The 23167-nt window shown below is 46.8% G+C and overlaps 1 protein-coding gene across 1 annotated transcript in view; it reads right to left on the minus strand.

Moving 5' to 3' along the window:
- The window catches only part of ARHGEF17 (Rho guanine nucleotide exchange factor 17), a 122063-nt gene that overhangs the window by 16218 nt on the left and 82678 nt on the right, over positions 1 to 23167 (minus strand). The window contains exons 5-13 of the mRNA XM_083362089.1: positions 22907 to 22999; positions 15741 to 15917; positions 14256 to 14306; positions 11683 to 11792; positions 9024 to 9113; positions 7364 to 7478; positions 4362 to 4575; positions 2361 to 2434; positions 594 to 787 (exon numbers count right to left, since the gene is read on the minus strand). Of these exons, the coding sequence (XP_083218215.1) occupies positions 594 to 787; positions 2361 to 2434; positions 4362 to 4575; positions 7364 to 7478; positions 9024 to 9113; positions 11683 to 11792; positions 14256 to 14306; positions 15741 to 15917; positions 22907 to 22999 (1118 nt within the window). The remainder of the gene's footprint in view (positions 1 to 593; positions 788 to 2360; positions 2435 to 4361; positions 4576 to 7363; positions 7479 to 9023; positions 9114 to 11682; positions 11793 to 14255; positions 14307 to 15740; positions 15918 to 22906; positions 23000 to 23167) is intronic.

A 23167-nucleotide genomic window follows, 5' to 3' on the forward strand; every position in this document is an offset into this window, starting at 1 on the left:
TATTCTATTCTATCCTATTCTATTCTATGCCATATTTTCTATTCTATTCTATTCCATTCCATATTTTCTATTCTATTCTATTCTATTCTATTCTATTCTATTCTATTCTATTCTATTCTATTCTATTCTATTCTATTCTATTCTATTCTATTCCATTCTATTCTAATTCTATTCTATTCTATTCATCCATTCCATTGCATTGCATATTTTCTATTCTATTCTATTCTATTCTATTCTATTCTATTCTATTCTATTCTATTCTATTCTATTCTATTTTCTATTCTATTCTATTCTATTCTATATTCTATTCTATTCTATTCTATTCTATTCTATTCTATTCTATTCTATTCTATTCTATTCTATTCTATTCTATTCTATTCTATTCTATTCTGTTCTTGAGTGTACTCTACACTGTGCTATTCTATTCTAAATAAATAAATAAATAAAACATGGCCCGTATATATTTTTCCTGAACGAATGAAAACGAAAGCTCCCTATTCACCCCTCCTTCCTTCCGCAGCGGAACCCTCGCAAGCCCCCCCAGAGATTCCCGAGCAGAGCCCACCTCGGAGGGAGGCTGGCACGGCCGGTACCTGTAGGTCCTCTTGAGACCCGGCACGGAGGCGATGCACAGAATCCGGGCGGAGCAGACGGCAATGCAGGCTTCCACGATGGGCTCCTTCCGGATGCTGAGAAGACACACCTGCCCCACGTAACCGTCGCTGTTGCAGACCCAGACCTCGTAGGCGTTCTCCGGGTGGTTGTGGCTGGGGGAGGCGCAGGAGAACTGGGGGGGGGGAAAGCAAAACAATTCTCCCTCAAGGTCTTCGTTGGCAGCAGGCAAAAGAGGGGAGGGGTTTCCTGCACAGGCCCTCTTTAAGCTAGTGTTTCTCAACCGCGGGAACTTGAAGGCGGGTGGACTTCAACTCCCAGAATTCCTCCGCCGGCAATTGAATTCTGGAAGTCCATCAATCTTAAAAAGGATGGGAAACACTGCTCTAAACTGGGGCTCTTCAAACTTGGCCCTTTGATGACTTGTGGATTTCAACTCCCAGAATTCCTCAGCCAGGAATGCTGGCTGAGGAATTCTGGGAGTTGAAGTCCACGAGTCATGAAGGGGCCATAGTTTCCCCCATGCTGGTTGAGGAATTCTGGGAGTTGAAGTCCACGAGTCATGAAGGGGCCAAAGCTTTCCCCATGCTGGTTGAGGAATTCTGGGAGTTGAAGTCCACAAGTCATGAAGGGACCATAGTTCCCCCATTCTGGCTGAGGAATTCTGGGAGTTGAAGTCCCAAAGTCATGAAGTGGCCATAATTCCAGCATGCTGGCTGCGGAATTCTGGGAGTTGGAGTCCACAAGTCATGAAAGGGCCAAGTTTGAAGACCCCTGATATAGTTGGTCATAAATGGTGATCACATGATCCCAGGACAATGCAACTGTCATAAAACACATACTAGGTGCAAGCACTTGAATTTTGTCCACATGACCCCAGGGATGCTGCTACAACAATCCTAAGGGCAAAAAAACTGGTTGTAAGTCACTTTTTTTTTACTGCCAATGTAATTTCACACACTCACTAAACAAATGGTTGAAAGTCAAGGTGTACTCAAACTTTTACATTCTACTTGAACAGCCAGTTCTGAGATTTAGGGAGACAGAAGCAAAGTTAGTCATGAAGTAGCTACGTCATTCAGTGGCAGCGCAATAAATCCAGGGAGTTCCATTAAAGGGTCTTTAAAACACTTGGCCCGTGAAAAGAGTAACTCCTTAATATACCACCAATTTTCTGAAATGGTATAGGGTTTCCTGCCTGAGCAAGGGGTTGGACTAGATGACCTCCAAGGTCCCTTCCAACTCTATTATTTTCTTTTCTTTTTTTATTCTGTTGTGTTCTATTCCATTCCACTCCATTCCATATTTTCTGTTCTGTTCTGTTGTTCTGTCCTGTCCTATCCTGTCCTATTCCATTCCATTCCATATATTCTATTCTATTCTATTCTATTCTATTCTATTCTATTCTATTCTATTCTATTCTATTCTATTCTATTCTATTCTATTCTATTCTATTCTATTCTTTCCATTCCATATTTTCTATTCTATTCTATTCTATTCTATTCTATTCTATTCTATTCTATTCTATTCTATTCTGTTCTGTTCTATTCTATTCCGTTCCATTCCGTTCCATTCCGTTCCATTCCGTTCCATTCCATTCCATTCCATTCCATTCCATTCCATTCTATTCTATTCTATTCTATTCTATTCTATTCTATTCTATTCTATTCTAATCTATTCTATTCTATCGCAGACCTTGTAGCGAGAAAAGAACAACCTTGGGTTGGATTGAAAAAGCTTGCACCTACTTGCATCCCGCTCCGTGTTTTCATAATGGGAATTGCCTTCAGGAACTCAGGATCCAGACAGTTTTTGTTAGAAGCTGGATAATCAAAGAGAAATAAATAAACATTGCAGCCTTCGCTTGAAACATAAGACCGATTTTCAGTTTTACCATACATTTTATAATTTCACAGAGACTCAATAGCTCTTTATTTTTATCCTGCCTTTATTATTTTTTTATATATAACTCAAGGCAGTGAACATACCTATTACTCCTTCTTCCCTCCTCTTTTCCCCACAACAACAACCCTGCGAGGTGGGTTGGGCTGAGAGAGAGTGATCGGCCCAAAGTTCACCAGCTGGCTTTCATGCCGAAGGTGGGACTAGAACTCACAACTTCCCGGTGATTGGCCCAAAGACAACCAGCAGGCTTTCATGTCTAAGGCGGGAGTCGAACTCACCGTCTCCTGGTGATTGGCGCAAAATCCCCCAGCCAAACTGCCTCTCCATAATATACTAGAAAACCACAATGTCCACGGTATTTTAGCTCACTTCTTCACTTATTTGACTTTTCCATTGCATATTTTACCCTTCTCTCCTTTTTTTTTATCTTTCCTCGTTTCTACTTTTTTTTTAAAGTGTAATTTTTTAAAAAAAATCTAGCAAACTTGTAGCATCAGTTGCCGATGCCAATCTGCAGCGTCACAGCGAAAGCATAACACTAACTAGAGTAGATTAAAAGCTTTGCCGCTTTTTTCAACCCTGCAGGTCACCCTATTGAAAACCCCCCAAAATTCTCATAGAGAGTGCACGAGCAAATAGGTTTGGCTTCCAGGAATTCAGACTGAATCCAATCCCTGTTCACAGAAAATCAGCATGTCGGGGAGCAGACGGGAGGCTAATTTTCACAGCGAGGGGCTAGCTTTCTACCTGCGGGGTGTGCAGGTAAGGAAGAGCATCACGTTGGGCATTTAGATTTGAATTCAGATTGAATCCAATCGTGGTTCATAGAAAATCAGCATGTCGGGGAGCAGACGGCAGGCTAATTTTCACAGTGAGGGGCTAGCTTTCTACCTGCGGGGTGCGCAGGTAAGGAAGAGCATCGAGTTGGATATTTAGATTTGAATTCAGATTGAATCCAATCCCTGTTCATAGAAAATCAGCATGTCGGGGAGCAGACGGCAGGCTAATTTTCACAGTGAGGGGCTAGCTTTCTACCTGCGGGGTGCACAGGTAAAAAGGAGCATCGAGTTGGCTATTTAGATTTGAATTCAGATTGAATCCAATCCCTGTTCATAGAAAATCAGCATGTCGGGGAGCAGACGGCAGGCTAATTTTCACAGTGAGGGGCTAGCTTTCTACCTGCGGGGTGTACAGGTAAAAAGGAGCATCGAGTTGGCTATTTAGATTTGAATTCAGATTGAATCCAATCCCTGTTCACAGAAAATCAGCATGTCAGGGAGCAGACGGCAGGCTAATTTTCACAGCGAGGGGCTAGCTTTCTACCTGCGGGGTGTGCAGGTAAAAACGAGCATCGAGTTGGCTATTTAGATTTGAATTCAGATTGAATCCAATCCATAGAAAATCAGCATGTCGGGGAGCAGACAGCAGGCTAATTTTCACAGCGAGGGGCTAGCTTTCTACCCGCGGGGTGTGCAGGTAAAAAGAAGCATCGAGTTGGCTATTTAGATTTGAATTCAGATTGAATCCAATCCCTGTTCACAGAAAATCAGCATGTCGGGGAGCAGACGGCAGGCTAATTTTCACAGCGAGGGGCTAGCTTTCTACCTGCGGGGTGTGCAGGTAAAAAGAAGCATCGAGTTGGCTTATTTAGATTTGAATTCAGATTGAATCCAATCCCTGTTCACAGAAAATCAGCATGTCGGGGAGCAGACGGCCGGCTAATTTTCACAGCGAGGGGCTAGCTTTCTACCTGCGGGGTGCGCAGGTAAAAAGGAGGATCGGGTTTGCCCAAGAGAGCGCCGCCGTTCGTTCTAAAGGGATTCCCAACCATCCCAAGAGGCTACCTAGCTTCTTCTTCGCGTCCTCGAAGCCTTGTTCAAAACTGTGCCGGGCGTCAGGATTGGGGAATTCGAAAATATGCGAGTCGGTGCTGTCGGACTTGGTGACGGTCAGCTCCATTTTGTTGGGTGGGAAGGAGAGGCTGAACGACACCGACTGCTTCTCCGTCAGTTCCCGGTGGATGGCGGCCATTAAGTCCTTGATGACGTCATCCAGGGTCTGAAGCACAGAGCAGAGATCAGAACGGGGAGCGTGGGAATCTCAAAAGCTCGCGGATAATGTGAGCTTTGCTGGAAAAACCACGACAACGACAACAACAACAACAAAAAACCCTAGCTCGGTCACCCTAATTTTTTATTTTCTAGCAGACCCAAAGAATCACAACTGGGCTTGTTGTTAACCTAGAAAACAACGTGACTCACCCAAAAAAAGAAGAAAGGCCGGTTGTCGTTACACAGGCAGTCCTCAACGTACGACCACGACAGCCCGTTGCTAAGCGAGAAATTTGTGAAGCGGGTTTTGCCCCGCGTTACGACTTTTCTTGTCGCCTTTGTGGCAAAGGTGGTTTTGTTTTTTTTTCCCCCAAGAGGCAACTGGACTTTGTTGTTTTGCTTTGAAGACGTTTCGCTTCTCATCCCAGAAGCTTCTTCGGCTCTGACCGGATGGTGGGGAATGGGAGGATTTATACTCCTTGCAGAGAGCTGGTCATTTGCATCCTTTTTAGAGAGTCGTTGAGGCCACTTGGAGGTTTGTGTCCTCAGGGTCACCGGAGTGGTGCAAATGGGTGGTGTATCTATCTCCAGTCAACAACACAATCCTTTCAGCAATTCCAAGAAGGATCCACACCCTTTTGCACCACTCGGGTGACCCTGAGGATCCTGTTTTAGAGGGTCGTTGAGGCCACTTGGAGGTTTTTCTGTGTCCTCAGGGTCACCCGAGTGGTGCAAATGGGTGGTGTATCTATCTCCAGTCTACAACACAATCCTTTCAGCAATTCCAAGAAGGATCCACACCCTTTTGCACCACTCGGGTGACCCTGAGGACACAGACAAACCTCCAAGTGGCCTCAACGACTCTCTAAAAAGGATGCAAATGACCAGCTCTCTGCAAGGAGTATAAATCCTCCCATTCCCCACCATCCAGTCAGAGCCGAAGAAGCTTCTGGGATGAGAAGCAAAACATCTTCAAAGCAAAACAACAAAGTCCATTTGCATCCTTTTTAGAGAGTCGTTGAGGCCTGTGTCCTCAGGGTCACCCGAGTGGTGCAAATGGGTGATCTATCTTCAGTCTACAACACAATCCTTTCTGCAGTTCCAAGAAGGCTCCACACCCATTTGCATCACTCAGGTGACCCTGAGGATCCTGTTTTAGACGGTCGTTGAGGCCACTTGGAGGTTTGTCTGTGTCCTCAGGGTCACCCGAGTGGTGCAAATGGGGGATCTATCTATCTCCAGTCTACAACACAATCCTTTCCGCAGTTCCAAGAAGGCTCCACACCCATTTGCACCACTCAGGTGACCCTGAGGACACAGACAAACCTCCCAGTGGCCTCAACGACTCTCTAAAAAGGATGCAAATGACCAGTTTTTTTTTGCAAGGAGTATAAATCCATTCCCATTCCCCTCCATCTGGTCAGAGCCGAAGAAGCTTCTGGGATGAGAAGCGAAACGTCTTCAAAGAAAAACAAGACAAGTCCAATTCCCTCCTGGAAAAAAAAAGCACCTTTGGGCCAACCGTGACCTGGAGGACGGAGAAGCTCCGTTGACATCCAAGAAGCTTCTTCGAGCTCTGACTGGATTTCTGCAAGGATTTGTACTCCTTGCAGAAAAAAAAAACACGGGTCATTTGCCTCCTTTGAGGAGGTCGTTGAGGCCCCTTGGAGGCTCGTCTGTGTCCTCGGGGTCACAGACGAGTGGTGCGAATGAGTGACCGACCCTCCAGTCCACAACGCAATCCGTTCCGCAGCTCCATGGAGGCTCCACGCCCATTTGCACCCTCTGGCAGGCAGCCCTAAGGCTTGCAGCCCTCCATTCAGGGCCCCTCGAAAGTTGCAAGGGCATTGAAAACAGCGACTTCGGGCCGTTTCCCAACAAGCGCAACCACTGCAGCAAGCCCGTGTGCCGCTGATCCAAAGACGGACGCCGGGCAACCGGCACACACTTACGACGGTTGCAGTGTCCCGGGGGTCGCGTGACTGCCCCACCCCCCTCCTCTTGCGAACCCTCAGGCAAGGCAGGCCAACGAAGAAGCCCCTTTAACCACCGGGCGACCTAACGTTAAACCACCGTGGCGATTCGCTTCGCCAGCGTGGCGAGACCGAGGTGGCCAAAACGGACCCGCGTTCCCTTGAGAACCGTCCCGCTTAGCCAGAAGGCATTTTGGGCTGCAATCGGAGCCGGGAATTGAGCGGAAGAACAGAGCGGGAAGAAGCTTCTCGCGGGGGAGAAGGGAGACGTCTTCGAGGGGGGGGGGGGAAAGCAAGGGAAGTCCAGTTGCCTCCTGGGGGAAAAAAAAGGGGGGGCACCTTTGGGAGAAGTTGAGGGTCAACCCTGGCGATTTCGTTGGAAATGTTTCAGGCGTAATTTATTTTTTTTCGACTGGACGGCTCTCTCGGCTAGCTGCATTACTTTCTTTCTGACGCTGAGCTTGTCGATCAGAAGGTCGGCAGTTTGGCAGGTCGAATCCCGAGTGCCGCGTAGCAGAGTGAGCGCCTGTTATGCGTCCCAGCTTCTGCCAACCTAGCAGTTCGAAAGCACGTAAAAATGCAAGTAGAAAAATAGGGACCACTCCGGTGGGAAGGTAACAGCGTTCCGTGCGCCTTTGGCGTCTAGTCATGCCGGCCACATGACCACGGAGACGTCCTTGGGCAAGCGCTGGCTCTTCGGCTTTGAAACGGAGATGAGCACCGGCCCCTAGAGTCGGAAACGACTAGCACGCATGTGCGGGGGAACCTTTACCTTTACCTAAACTCTCCCCGCTCTGATATTCCGGAGGGGAAGACGCTCACCTGGTGGGGGAAATTGAGTGTCTCGGAGAGCTTGCTGACTTGGCCCAGCGTGCTGAGGTCCTCGTCCAGGCGGCAGATGGCCTTCTGGATGCTGTCCCGGTTGCTGGACGGAGAGCTCCCTGCCCGCGCGGAAAGAAAACCCGTTCAAGGCTCGGCGCTCTACATACCAAAGAGACCGTAAAGACGCCTCTCAGAGAAAAAGGCTGCAATTGCCTGGCTTGCTTCTCTCGCTTCCTAGATTTTGCCTGCATGGTTGACCTGCTCATAGGGGGGAGCGCCTGTGGCCGAGGGCGGAGGTCGGGAGGGCTCAAGGAGTTTGGGCTGTTTTCACGAAGACGTTTCATTGCCAAACTAGGTAACGTCATCAGTGCTAGAGAGTGGATTTTGCAGGGAGGAGGAGGAGGAAGAGGAGGAGGAGGAGGAGGAGGAGGAGGAGGAGGAGGAGGAGGAAGAGGTGGAGGAGGAAGAGGAGGAGGAGGAGGACTGTGAGGTCCTTGGTACTCTCTGAGCTTGGTTAAAGGCTTGCAGGTAACACCATCAGTGCTATAGAGTGGATTTTGCAGAGGGGAGGAAGAGGAGGAGGAGGAGGAGGAGGAGGAGGAGGAGGAGGAGGAGGAAGAAGAGGTGGAGGAGGAAGAGGAGGAGGAGGAGGACTGTGAGGTCCTTGGTACTCTTTGAGCTTGGTTAAAGGCTTGCAGGTAACACCATCAGTGCTATAGAGTGGATTTTGCAGAGGGGAGGAAGAGGAGGAGGAGGAGGAGGAGGAAGAAGAGGAGGAGGAGGAGGACTGTGAGGTCCTTGGTACTCTTTGAGCTTGGTTAAAGGCTTGCAGGTAACACCAGCAGTGCTATAGAGTGGATTTGGCAGAGGGGAGGAGGAGGAGGAGGAGGAGGAGGAGGAGGAAGAGGAGGAGGAGGAAGAGGAGGAGGATTGCTCATCGTCTCAGTTCTGCAGAAAACGTTCCACCAACCTACATTCGGCACCTGCCCTGCAAGTCGGCCAGCCTGATTTAGAGAAAAGCTTTTCCTGAAAACTCTTTCTAAGGACTGTAGCCTTTTCGGGCTCTATCAGTCCAAGATCAGCCATCAATCAATCAATCAACCAACCAACCAACCAACCAACCAACCAATCAATCAGAACAGCGTTGGAAGGGACCTTGGAGGTCATCTAGTCCAGCCCCCCTGCTCAAGCGGGAGACCCTATACCATTTCAGACAAGCGGCTGTCCTGCCTCTTCTTCAAAACCTCCAGCGATGGAGCGCCCACAACATCTGGTGGGGGGAGCCCCCCAAGTCATTCCCCCCCCCCGGGCTAATTAACAGCGTAACAGAGTCGGAAGGGACCTTGGAGGTCTTCTAGTCCAACCCCCTGCTCCAACGGGAAGCCCTATGCCCGTTTCAAACAGATTGGCTGTCCAGGGAAAACCTTCCAACGTTGAAGCGCCCACAACTTCTGGTGGCAAGTAGTTCCGCTGGTTTACTGTCCTCCCCGTTACTTCCAGGTTGCTTCTCTCCTTGGTGAGTTTCCACCACCCCCGTTGCCTTCTTCTCCTGCTTTGGAGAATAGGGGGGGGAAACCACCCCCCCCCCCCCGCTTCTTTGGGGCAGCCCCTCAAATACTGGGAGGCTGCAACCTCGTCACTCTTCTCACGACGTCGTCACAAACCTTTCACAATCTCTACGTCCTCCAGGGGCATTTTCCAAAGCAGTTTGTATTTGCTGGCAGTGTCGATCACGCTGGCCGCTGTGTAGCTGGAAAACACACACACACACACACACACACCCCGGGAAAGAAAAACGGAGACTGAGAACTTGCAAGATCAACGTTGAAGGTTGTATGGGGAGACTTATTTTTTTTTTTAAAAAAAATTAAAATAATAATCCATTAGGCCGCCATTTGTTTAGCCACCGTTTCAAAGTTTACAACGGCGTTGGGGGGAAAAAAAGAGACTTAGGACCCCGTTCTGTTGCGGCATGCCCCGTGGTCACGTGATCGAAACTCAAGAGGCTTGGCAACTGGCAGGGGCATGTATCAGTTGCACTGCCCAGGGTCACCGGATCACCAATTTGTAGTCTGCCAGGACGCTGCCAACGAGCAAAGTCAAGGGGTGAAGCCAGATTCCCTTAACGACGGCAGGAGTCGCTTAACGACCGCGCCGACTGACTTAACAACGCTGGGGGAAAAAAGGTTGTAAAATCGAGGTGCAGGTCACTTATAAAACAACTGCCTCGCTTAGCAACGGAAATTTCTGGGCTGGGTTGTGGTGGTAAGTTGACGACTGCGTAGAAGGCAGGGGTCTTCAAACCTGGCCACTTTAAGACTTGTGGACTTCAAGTCCCAGAATTCCTCAGCCAACCTGGCTGAGGAATTCTGGGAGTTGAAGTCCACAAGTCTTAAAGTGGCCAAGTTTGAAGACCCCTGGTATAAGGAAAAGGTTCCCTCTAGTCACCCTTGACCCTACAGCAGGGGTCTTCAAACTTGGCCCTTTTAGGACTTGTGGACGTCAACTCCCAGAATTCCTCAGCCAGGCACGCTGGCTGATGAATTCTGGAAGCTGAAGTCCACAAGTCCTAAGAGAGCCAAGTTTGAAGACCCCTGCCCTGGTGCCTTCTCTGAAAAATTTAAGTTGTCTAATACCTGTAAAACGTAATTGCACGAAACAGCTTGCCTGCTTACAGAGGTAGGGTACAAGTCTGTGAGGAAGCAGCAGCATCAGCAGTGTTAGAGCAGCATTTCTCAAAATCAGTAACTTGAAGCTGTTGGGACTTCAACTCCCAGAATTCCCCAGCTAGCATGCTAGCTGGAGAATTCTGGGAGTTGAAGTCCACCCATATCAGCTGGGAAGTTCAGTCAGTCGAGGACTACTACCCCTGTTGACGGATGAATTCTGGAAATGGCAGTCCATATAGGCTGGCTAGGGAATTCTGGGAGCTGAAGTCCACTCAGGCTGATTGAGGAATTCTGGGAGCTGAAGTCGACTCAGAGTAATGGAGGAATTCTGGGAGCTGAAGTCCACTCAGATTAACGGAGGAATTCTGGAAGCTGAAGTCCACTAAGACTAATGGAGGTATTCTGGGAGTTGGAAGTCCAGGTATGCTGGCTGGGGAATTCTGGGAGCTGAAGTTCACTCAGAGTAACAGAGGAATTCTGGGAGCTGAAGTCCACTAAGACTAATGGAGGAATTCTGGGAGTTGGAAGTCCAGGTATGCTGGCTGGGGAATTCTGGGAGCTGAAGTCCACTCAGACTAACGGAGGAAGTCTGGGAGCTGAAGTCCACTCAGACTAACGGAGGAATTCTGGGAGCTGAAGTCGACTCAGATTAACGGAGGAATTCTGGGAGCTGAAGTCCACTCAGATTAACAGAGGAATTCTGGAAGCTGAAGTCCACTAAGACTAATGGAGGAATTCTGGGAGTTGGAAGTCCAGGTTTGCTGGCTGGGGAATTCTGGGAGCTGAAGTCCACTCAGACTAACAGAGGAATTCTGGGAGCTGAAGTCCACTCAGACTAACGGAGGAATTCTGGGAGCTGAAGTCCACTCAGATTAACGGAGGAATTCTGGGAGCTGAAGTCGACTCAGACTAACGGAGGGATTCTGGGAGCTAAGGTCAACTCAGACTAACGGAGGAATTCTGGCAGCTGAAGTCCACTAAGACTAACGGAGGAATTCTGGGAGCTGAAGTCCACTCAGACTAACGGAGGAATTCTGGGAGCTGAAGTCCACTCAGATTAACAGAGGAATTCTGGGAGCTGAAGTCCACTAAGACTAATGGAGGAATTCTGGGAGTTGGAAGTCCAGGTATGCTGGCTGGGGAATTCTGGGAGCTGAAGTCCACTCAGACTAACAGAGGAATTCTGGCAGCTGAAGTCCACTAAGACTAACGGAGGAATTCTGGGAGCTGAAGTCCACTCAGACTAACGGAGGAATTCTGGGAGCTGAAGTCCACTCAGATTAACGGAGGAATTCTGGGAGCTGAAGTCCACTAAGACTAATGGAGGAATTCTGGGAGTTGGAAGTCCAGGTATGCTGGCTGGGGAATTCTGGGAGCTGAAGTCCACTCAGACTAACAGAGGAATTCTGGGAGCTGAAGTCGACTCAGACTAACAGAGGAATTCTGGGAGCTGAAGTCCACTCAGACTAATGGAGGAATTCTGGGAGCTGAAGTTCACGGTGCTTGCTGGGGAACTAAAATCCACCCATCCTAACGTTGCTGAGATGGAGAAACACTGTTCTGGAGAGTGTGTTTTTACGTGCACTTCTGCCTTCTTGACCTGGCCCCGGATTCTAACTCCTCCCGAGAGTTGTGAGGTTGCATACTTACAGACTCATGGAACTCCGTCGCAGAGAGCCTGACTTGCGTTTCAGCGTAGTGCACACCAGCAAGTCGGTGAAGAGGAACAGCGACCGATCCTTCTTCCCGCCCACCGGCTTCTGTAAAGAGATCCAGGAAGAGTCACGGGGAAACAACGCGGGCGTGGTGGCATGCCAGGGTGCAAGCTTTGGGACCCCACAGGGCTCTCTGGATCTGGCTGGATAGAAGGGCACGGTTACACATCAGAGTGGCTCTCCGTAATTTAGCATCTAGTCAAGCATCCGCTTAGTGATGGTTCGAAGTTGCAAGGGCACTGAAGAAAAGGTGGCTTACGACTGTTTTTCACACTTACGACCACTGCAGCATCCCCATGATCAAAGACGGTATAGGTTCTCCTGCTAGAGCAGGGGGCTGGACTAGAGGACCTCCAAGGTCCCTTCCAGCTCTATTCTATTTTGTTCTGTTGTTCTGTTCCATTCTGTAATTCTACTCTACTCTGTAATTCTATTCTATTCTATTCTATTCTATTCTATTCTATTCTATTCTATTCTATTCTATTCTATTCTGTTCTGTTCTGTTCTGTTCTGTTCTGTTCTTATTCCTACTCTACTCTACTCTACTCTACTCTACTCTACTCTATTCTATTCTATTCTATTCTATTCTATTCTATTCTATTCTATTCTATTCTATTCTATTCTATTCTTCTATCCAAATGCTATTCTATAATTCTATTCTATTCTATTCTCATCACATTCTATATTTCTATTCTATTCTATTCTATTCTATTCTATTCTATTCTATTCTATTCTATTCTATTCTATTCTATTCTATTCCATTCTAATTCTAATTCTACTCTACTCCACTCCTATTCTGTTCTGTTCCATTCCTATTTTCTTTTCTTTTCTATTCTGTTCCGTTCATTCCATTCCATATTTTCATTCTATTCTACTCTTCTTGGCATGCACCACCACCACCACCATCATCATCATCATCATCATCATCATCATCATCATCATCATCACTACTACTACTACTACTACTACTACTACTACTACTACTACTATTAATGAAGGTTGCAGTGTCCCCAGGGTCATATGATGCCCTTTTGTGAACTTCCAACCAACAACGTCAATGGGGAAGCCAGATTCATTTAACGACTCACTTAACAACTGCAGCAAGAAAGGTCATAAAATGGGGAAGGACTCATTTTAACAACCATCTTGCTTAGCAGCTGAAATTTCGGACTTAATTGTTAAGGACTATCTGTATTCCCTGGCACCAGTCATGCTACTTTCCCCTTATTTGATGTATGTATGTATGTATGTATGCATGCATCCATCTATCCATCTATCTATCCATCTATCCATCTATCCATCTATCCATCCATCTATCTATCTATCTATCTATCTATCTATCTATCTATCTATCTATCTATCTATCTATCTATCTATCTATCTATCTCAAATGCTTGTTAACTATTTTTAGATTACCTTGCTAGGCCCCAAACATGGGGCAAATCTTTATCTCCTGTGTCAGCCTAACCTGAAGGCCATCGACAGGCAGTAGTCACACCGCTGACAGCTCATATTTGTGTAAATTTTAAATTGCTAACAAAGAATTAAGGGAGACTGATATGCATTTCAAACGTATTAGTTTTCATCAGTCAGCCATACCCTTCCGAGATTTGAACCTGGGCTGATTGCACATTAGGCAGTTGTTTTCACCTCTAGGCCACAGGATCTCTCTCGCTTTGTTAGCTGAGAAGCAAGGGGAGATATATGTCAAATGCTTGTTAACTATTTTTAGATCTATCTATCTATCTATCTATCTATCTATCTATCTATCTATCTATCTATCTATCTATCTCTATCTATCTATCTATCTATCTATCTATCTATCTATCTATCTATCTATCTATCTATCTATCTATCTATCCATCCATCCATCCATCTATCAATCTATCTATCTATCTATTAAAAACTAAACCTGGCTGGGGGTTTGGGGGAAAGCAGAGTTTGGAGGTCATCTAGTCCAACCCCCTGCTCAGGCTGGAGTCCTTATACCGTTCCGGACAAATGGCTGTCCAGTCTCTTCTTAAAAACTTCCAGTGATGAAGCGCCCACAACTTCTGGTGGCAAGCTGTTCCACTGGTTAATTGTCCTCACTGTTAAGAACTTTCTCCTTAGTTCCGGGTTGCTTCTCTCCTTGATTAGTTTCCATCCGTGGCTTCTTGTCCTGCCTTCAGGTGCTTTGGAGAATAGCTTGACTCCCTCTTCTTTGGGGCAGCCCCTGAGATACTGGAAGGCTGCTATCATTTCCCCCTGGTCCTTCTCTTCATTAAACTAGACATACCCAATTCCAGCAACCGTTCCTTATATGTTTTAGCCTCCAGTCCCCCTATAATCTTTGTTGCTCTTCTCTGTAGTCTTTCTAGAGTCTCAACATCTTTTTTTATAATATGCTGACCAAAACTGGATACAGCATTCCAAGTGTGGTTTTACTAATGCTTTATGAGATGCTCCTGTTTCTGGGGGATGTCTAAGCTCTACGAGATATGGACGTTTTGAACAAGGAGTACTCACCACTTCCACCACCATCTCCTGCCGTAAGAACCTCCGAAGTGGAGCCTGGAGCTGTTGAGATGAGAGATCAGATCATCATGACTCTAGAACAAGGGTAGGCAACCCTGGCTCTTTTATGACTTGTGGACTTCAACTCCCAGAATTCCTCAGCCAGCATGGGGGAACTATGGCCCCCTTGATGACTCGTGGACCTCAACTCCCAGAATTCCTCAGCCAGCATCACTGGCTCAGGAATTCTGGGAGTTGAAGTCCATGAGTCCTTAAAGAGCCAAGGTTGCCTAGCCCTGCTCTAGAACCTTCAACAGAATCTATAATAATTCCAAAGTCTAATAAAGGAGAATATTTGTAATTCTGGGTTGAACTGTGAGGTCCTTGATGCTCTCTGAGCTTGGCTGTTTTCTTGCAGACGTTTCTTTACCCAACCAGGTAACACCATAATTGCTAGAAGGGATGAGGTTTCTATTGATAAACAAGTAGCTCGCTTCAGAAAGCAAATTCCTCTCTCTTCTAGCCCTGATGGTGTTCCCTAGTTGGGTCATGAAACATCTGCAGGAAAACAACCCAGCTCAGAGAGCACCAGGGACCCCACAGTCCGTCCGTCCTTCCTTCCTTCCTTCCTTCCTTCCTTCCTTCCTTCCTTCCTTCCTTCCTTCCTTCCTCCCTCCCTCCCTCCCTCCCTCCCTCCTCCTCCTCCTCTCCACAAAGTCCCCTCCCTTCTAGCACTGATGATGTTCCCTGGTTGGGTCATGAAACGTCTGAAAGAAAAAAACTAAAGACTAAAAAGTCCCAAGGACCCCACGGCCCTCCTCTCTTCCTCCTTCTCTGCAAAACTCCACTCCCTTCTAGCACTGATGAGGTTCCCTAGTTGGGTCATGAAATGTCTGCAAGAAAACTACACAGCTCAGAGAGCACCAAGGACCCCAGTTATTGTTATCTCCTCCTCCTCCTCCTCCTCCTCCTCCTCCTCCTCCTCCTCCTCCTCCTCTCCACAATCCACCCTCCCTTTTAGCACTGATGAAGTTCCCTAGTTGGGTCATGAAATGTCTGCAAGAAAACCACCCAGCTCAGAGAGCATCAGGGACCCTCACAGTCGTCTTCCTCCTCCTCCTCCTCCTCCTCCTCCTCTTCTCCACAGACCCACCTCCCTTTTAGCACTGATGAGGTTCCCTAGTTGGGTCATGAAATGTCTGCAAGAAAACCACCCAGCTCAGAGAGCACTAAGGACCCCACAGTTATTGTTATCTCCTCCTCCTCCTCTTCCTCCTCTCCACAATCCACCCTTCCTTTTAGCACTGATGATGTTCTCTAGTTGGCTCATGAAACGTCTGCAAGAAAACCACCCAGCTCAGAGAAGCACCTAGGACCTCACTTTTTTTTGTGGTTTTTGGAGATCCACCAAGATAGAAACGTGGTGTAGCTAACCTAAATTAGCTGCGATTAATTTGTGGAGGGGACTCTGTCCCGTCTGAGAACTTCAGGACTTACATCTTCCATGCCTTCAATGTGGGATTCGATCTCCTGCACTATCCGAGCGTTCCGCTCCACCTCCTCCGCGCTCTTCATCCCTTTGTTGATCTTCTCCGCGACCTGCTTGATGCTCGTCTGCGCTTCTATCAAGAACGGGTGGTCCGGATGCTCCTCTGACGTATGTTTGAGAAGGTCCTGAGGGAGAAGAGAGTAGCTCTGGTGAGAGCAGAAGACAACCCAGATGGGGAAGGTGGGGGAGAGGTTTCAACTCAGGAGCCGTTTGCTGTCAGCATGGAGGACAAACCAGAGATGAGAAAATAAGCCCGGTGTTCTTCAATGTTGTCACCGAGGACTTGGATGAGGAGACAGATCAGGGGTCTTCAAACTTGGTCCTTTTATGACTTGTGGACTTCAACTCCCAGAATTCCCCAGTCAGCATGGATGGACTTCACCTAAAATTCCTGTCAGCATGGATGGACTTCAACTCCCAGAATTCCCCAGCCATCCAGAAACAATACCCTAAGCCCAGGGGTCTTCAAACCTGGCCCTTTTGTGATTTGTGGACTTCAACTCCCAGAATTCCTCAGCCAGTGTGCCTGGCTGAGGAATTCTGGGAGTTGAAGTCCACAAGTCATAAAAAGGCCAGGTTTGAAGACCCCTGGGATAGATGAGTAGAATAATAACTTTATTGTCAATTTGGATGTACACTAATCGGCACAGATTAAAATGAAATTTCATTGCATACAGTTCTCAAAGGGTCTCCACATCCGATATGCACTACTACATAAGTATGACAAAAATAAATAAAGAAGTACAGAATTATGCATAAGGTAAAGGTAAAGGTTCCCCCGCACATGCGTGCTAGTCGTTTCCGACTCTAGGGGCCGGTGCTCATCTCCGTTTCAAAGCCGAAGAGCCAGCGCTTGTCCGAGGACGTCTCCGTGGTCATGTGGCCGGCATGACTAGACGCCAAAGGCGCATGGAACGCCGTTACCTTCCCACCGTGGTGGTCCCTATTTTTCTACTTGCATTTTTACGTGCTTTCGAACTGCTAGGTTGGCAGAAGCTGGGACGCGTAACAGGCGCTCGCTCTGTTATGCGGCACTCGGGATTCGACCCGCCAAACTGCCGACCTTCCGATCGACAAGCTCAGCATCCTAACCCACTGAGCCACCACGTCCCTAGAATTATGCATACACCCACATAAATTATACATGGGGAACTCATCAAATTTGCAGTCTCCATCCGTGGCTTCTTGTCCTGCCTTCAGGCGCTTTGGAGAATAGCTTGACTCCCTCTTCTTTGGGGCAGCCCCCGAGATATTGGAAGACTGCTATCATGTCACCCTTAGCCCTTCTCTTCATTAAGCTAGACGTACCCAGTTCTTCATAATGTTGTAGCCTCCAGTCCCCTGATCATCTTCGTTGCTCTTCTCTGTACTCTTTCCAGAGTCCCAACATCTTTTTTACATCGTGGGGACTAAAACTATATGCACTATTCCAAGTGTGGCCTTACCAAGGCCTTGTAAAGTGGTATTAACCCTTCACATGATCTTGATTCTATCCCTCTGTGAATGCAACTTAGGATTGTGTTGGCTTTTTTGGCATCAGAGTGCGCTGGCATTAGGCAACAGCCTAAGCCGAGGAAATCAAAGAGAAATCAACTTCTGGAGGCAAGTCATTCCACTGGTTTTCACTGCCAGGAAATTCCTCCTTAATTCCAGGCTGCTTCTCTCCTTGATTAGTTTCCATCCGTTGCTGCTTGTCCTGGCTTCAGGGACTTTGGAGAAGAGCTTGACTCCCTTTTCTTTGGGGCCGACCCTCAAATATTGGAAGACCACTATCACGTTGCCCCTGGTCCTTCTTCTTTTTTTTTTTTTTACTAAACCAGACATACCCACACCGTTTAACTCACATCTCTTGCCAAGAGGGCCCACATGTGTTGTTGGTCCAGCAGAGCAGCCTCTGGGAAGCCGGAAAAAGCACCAGACAAAAAAAAAGATAAGAGGCGGGGGGGGGGGGGCTTCTCTGCCCCAATATAACCAACTCCTGGCTGATTCATCCCACTTGGAGCTCATCAATTGGTCTGGAGAATTGGCCAGCTGCAAGGATCCTGTTTGGACAATGGAGTGCCAGCTTGCCGAGCATCAATCTTGCAAAGCTCTCTACATGGGGCTGCCCTTGAGGACCACTCGGAGGCTTCAGCTGGTGCAGAATGCGGCTGCGCGAGTCGTGATGGGGGTTTCCCGATACTCCCACGTAACACCTCTACTCCGCGAGCTGCATTGGCACCCGGTTGCCCTCCGGGTGAGATTCAAGGTGCTGGTGATGACCTATAAAGCCCTAAATGGCTTGGGTCCGGGATATCTGAGGGAACACCTGCTGCCGGCATCAACTTCCCATCGTCCTGTGCGCTCCCACAGGGAGGGCCTTCTCAGGATGCCGCTGGTAAGAGATTGCCGGCGGACGACACCCAGGGATAGGGCCTTCTCAGTGGGTGCGCCTGCCCTCTGGAACCAGCTGCCCGTGGAGCTTAGGAGTGCCCCCGACCTCCGTTCATTCCGCTGGGACCTGAAGACCTGGCTCTTCGAGCTCTCTGGCCCAGGCTGAGAATTTTAATTTTAATTTTAACTGGGGTTTTATTTGTTCAGGGACGGATATAATTTTTTTTTAAATCTGTTTTTAACTTTTGTATTTTTTTTCTTTTAACCACCCTGTAAACCGCCCTGAGTCCTTCGGGGAAAGGGCGGTATATAAATATAATAAAATAAAATAAATAAAAAATAAATCTTCACCGGGCTGAAATCGGAAGGGTGATTCTGGGTGGGCTCATTTATTTATAAAGGGGCAGTGAAGTGCCAGGAAGGGATGGATTTGTGTATGTCAAAGCTTCCCCCCCCCCGCCGTGCCGCCTAGTGTAAACGGAGGTGTTGCCAACAACCTCTCTGCCTTTTGTCACATTGCGGCAGTGTTCTTTCTCCTAAACCTCTTTGCCTGGCGGTATATTTCTTCCCCGGCAGGCGGTTTTCTCTCGCCAAACACTTCCTGGAGCTCCCTGGAGCTTCGCGCTTCCTTTTTTTTCTGCGCCAAGAGGATCTGAGCTTGCAGCTGCCCGCTGGGGGGAACGTCCGCGCATTGCTTCAAGCGTTAGGAATCCGGCGAATGTTGACATTTGCTAGAGAGGCTGAAGCTTTTTTTTTTTTAAAAAAAAGGGCTAACGATTTCCAATAAAAAAATAAAAAATAAAATGTGGAAGCATTAAATGTTTCTCGGAACAGGCAAAGGTCGCCGAGCCCCACATCCTGTTTCTAAAAGAAGAACAAGAGTTGGAAGGGACCTGGGAGGTCATCTAGTCCAACCCCCCTGCTCAGGCGGGAAACCGTAGACCATTTCAAGATTCTTCCTGCAAATTCCTCCTCCTCCACCACCACCACCATCGACATTTTATTCCAACTTCACAAATATACACCTACACACAAACACACCGACTCACCTCTAATGGTTAAGGCACCAGGCAGGAACAAGGAGAGGGCGAGTTCAAGTCCCGCCTTGGGCATGAAAGCCAGTTGGGTGACTTTGGGCCAATCACCAGGAGACAGAGAGTTCTAGTCCCAAATTAGGGATGAAAGCAGGTTGGGTGACTTTGGATCAGTCACCAGGAGACAGAGAGTTCTAGTTCTGTCTTAGCCATGAAAGCTGGCTGGGTGATTTTGGGCCAATCGCCAGGAGACAGTAAGCTCTAGTCCCGCCTTAGGCATGAAAGCCAGTTGGGTGACTTTGTGCCAATCACCAGGAGGCAGTGAGTTCTAGTCCCGCCTTGGGCATGAAAGCCAGCTGGGTGACTTTGGGCCAATCACCAGGAGACAGTGAGTTCTAGTTCTGTCTTAGCCATGAAAGCCAGCTGGGTGACTTTGGGCCAATCACCAGGAGACAGAGAGTTCTAGTCCCGCCTTAGGCATGAAAGCCAGTTGGGTGACTTTGTGCCAATCACCAGGAGGCAGTGAGTTCTAGTCCCGCCTTGGGCATGAAAGCCAGTTGGGTGACTTTGGGTCAGTCACCAGGAGACGGAGAGTTCTAGTTCTGTCTTAGCCATGAAAGCTGGCTGGGTGATTTTGGGCCAATCACCAGGAGACAGTAAGCTCTAGTCCCGCCTCAGGCATGAAAGCCAGTTGGGTGACTTTGGGCCAATCACCATGAGATGGAGAGTTCTAGTCCTGCCTTAGCCATGACAGCCGGCTGGCTAACTTTGGACCAATCATAATGAGACGATGAGTTCTAGTCCTGCCTTAGGCACGAAAACTGGCTTTTTTCAGTGCTGCTGTAAGTCCAAATGACCATTCAAAGTTACAATGGTATTGAAAAAAGGGACTTATGACTGTTTTTCACACATACAATTGTTGCAGCATCCCCACGGTCACATGATCAAACTTTGGACGCTTGGCAACTGGCATGTACTTGTGACAGTTGCAACGTCCGGAGATCGTCTGATCCCCTTTTGTGGCCTACTGACAAGCAGGAAGCCAGATTCACTTAACGACCGCATAAGTCACCTAACAACTGCAGTGACTCTCCTAACAACCCTGGCGAAAGGCTCATAAAATGGGCTGTGACTCACTTAACGACCGTTTCGCTTAGCAATGGAAACGTTGGGCTCAATTGGGAATGTAAGTCAAGGACAGCGAGAACAATCCAACAATGGAACAGAAGTTGCCTTCAGAAATTGTGGGAGCTTCATCAGTGGAAGCTTTCAAGAAGAGACTGGACAGCCATCTGTCAGAAATGGTGTAGGGACTCCTGCTTGGGTGTGGGGTTGGACTAGATGACCTGCAAGGTCCCTTCCAACTCTATTCTGTTCTACTCTATTCTATTCTATATTTTTATACTATTCTATTCTTCAATTCTAATTTCTATTCTATTCTATTCTATTCTTCAATTCTAATTTCTACTCTATTCTTCAATTCTAATTTCTATTCTATTCTATTCTTCAATTCTAATTTCTACTCTACTCTTCAATTCTAATTTCTATTCTATTCTATTCTATTCTATTCTATTCTATTGTTCAATTCTAATTTCTATTTTATTCTATTCTTCAATTCTAATTTCTATTCTATTCTATTCTATTCTTCAATTCTAATTTCTGTTTTATTCTATTCTATTCAATTCTAATTTCTATTCTATTCTATTCTATTCTATTCTATTCTATTGTTCAATTCTAATTTCTATTTTATTCTATTCTTCAATTCTAATTTCTATTTTATTCTATTCTTCAATTCTAATTTCTATTCTATTCTATTCTATTCTTCAATTCTAATTTCTGTTTTATTCTATTCTATTCAATTCTAATTTCTATTCTATTCTATTCTATTCTATTCTATTCTTCAGTTCTAATTTCTATTCTATTCTTCAATTCTAATTTCTATTCTATTCTATTCTATTCTATTCTATTCTATTCTATTCTATTCTATTCTATTCTATTCTATTCTATTCTATTCTATTCTATTCTATTCTATTCTATTCTATTCTAATTCTAATTCTAATTCTAATTCTAATTCTAATCTGTTTAGACTACCTATATTCCACATCTCCCGGGATGATAGCCAGATATGGTTTCCTTCAAATGTATGGATTGGGGCCATTTTTTTTAAAAAAAGATTTCTTTTTCTCCTGAAGATTGGAAGTCTCAGCCATCCAGAACGAGTAATCATCCTTTCTCCAAAGGGTTCCAAACTGGGGCTTTGAGAAGGCATGTCAGATATTCAAGGAATTCAGCCAGGAAGGGAAAACTGACCATCCATACCCCCAAAAAATTAAAGAGCAAAAGAACAGCACCTTCACAGAAAACGCAGGGAGAAAATTTCCCATGGAAAACATCCAGGGCTCACTGGCTTCCTTTGCTCTCTGAGTTTACGCAAGAAACCTGCCTTGGGGAATTGTCAGGGGGCAAAGAGAAAGGAAAAACGGATTTTCTTTTCCAGCAGCCAATGATTGTGGAGCATTCGGTAAAAGACGGTTTGAAAAAACAGAGAAGAGAAGGAGGAGGGGGGACATGATAGCAGCGTTCCAGTATCTCAGGGGTTGCCCCAAAGAAGAGGGAGTCAAGCTATTCTCCAAAGCCCCTGAAGGCAGGACAAGAAGCAACGGATGGAAACTAGTCAAGGAGAGAAGCAAACTTAGAAATAGGGAGAAACTTCCTGACAATTAGAACAATTAATCAGTGGAACAACCTGCCTCCAGAGGTGGTGAATGCTCCAAGACTGGAAGTTTTTAAGAAGAGACTGGACAGCCATTTGCCTGAAATGGTAGAGGAGTTCCTGCCTGTGCAGGGGGTTGGACTAGATGACCTCCAAGGTCCCTTCCAACTTCTTCTTCTTCTTCTTCTTCTTCTTCTTCTTCTTCTTCTTCTTCTTCTTCTTCTTCTTCTTCTTCTTCTTCTTCTTCTTCCTTCTTCTTCTTCTTCTTCTTCTTCTTCTTCTTCTTCTTCTTCTTCTTCTTCTTCTTCTTATTATTATTATTATTATTATTATTATTATTATTATTATTATTACAAAGTGAAGCAAGGAAGCCCAAGATTAAGCAGGATGAATAAGAGCCTTGAAAAGAAGGGCCGATATTAGGAGCTGAAAAATAATGTTACAGGTAGTCCTCGATCTAAGTCCTCAATCATTCACTTAGTGACGGTTGGAAGCTGAAACAGCACTGCAAAATGTGACTGACGACCGTTTTTCACCCTTACCACCGTCGCAGCACACACACACACCCCTTGATCACGTGATCCAAATTCAGACGCTCCGCAACTGGCTCGTATTTATGACGGTCGCAGTGTTCCTGGGGGTGGGGGAGGGTCACGTGATCCCCTTTTGCGACCTTCTGATGAGCAAAGTCAAGGGGGGGGGGGAAAGCCGGATTCGTTTAACGACCGGGTTACTAACTCAACAACTGTAGTGATTCACTTAACAACGGTGGCAAGAAAAGTCGTAAAATGGGAGCAAAGTTCCCAAAATAACAACCGTCTCACCGAGCGACGGAAATTTTGGCCTCCCTTGTCGGTCGTATGTTGAGGACTACATGCACCTACTTCCGAGGTCAGTCAGGTAAAAAAAAAAAAAAAAACCCGCTGCGTTTTCCGGAGCGCTTCAATTGTGGCTCCTTTTTGAGCCAAATAAACAGCCATGCTGGAATACTCACTTTGACCAGAAGTTCGTAGCGTGGAATCCGCTGCACCGGTTTGATCATCAGATCGGAAAGCGCCTGTTTCTCTTTGTTTTCCCTCATGTTTTGCTACAGTGGACAAGGAAGAATAAAAAAGAGAGACTTAAATATCCCCGATTAAAGATCCGGGGTGACATGTTTGATCTAGTAGTTAAGGCACCAACTGGAAACCAGGAAGCAGAGAACTCTAGCACCACGTTAGGCATGAAGTCTGGGTGACTTTGGGCCAACCGCCAG

The sequence above is a fragment of the Vipera ursinii genome (genome assembly GCF_947247035.1).
Source record: "Vipera ursinii genome assembly, chromosome: 4".
Lineage (NCBI taxonomy): Eukaryota > Metazoa > Chordata > Lepidosauria > Squamata > Viperidae > Vipera > Vipera ursinii.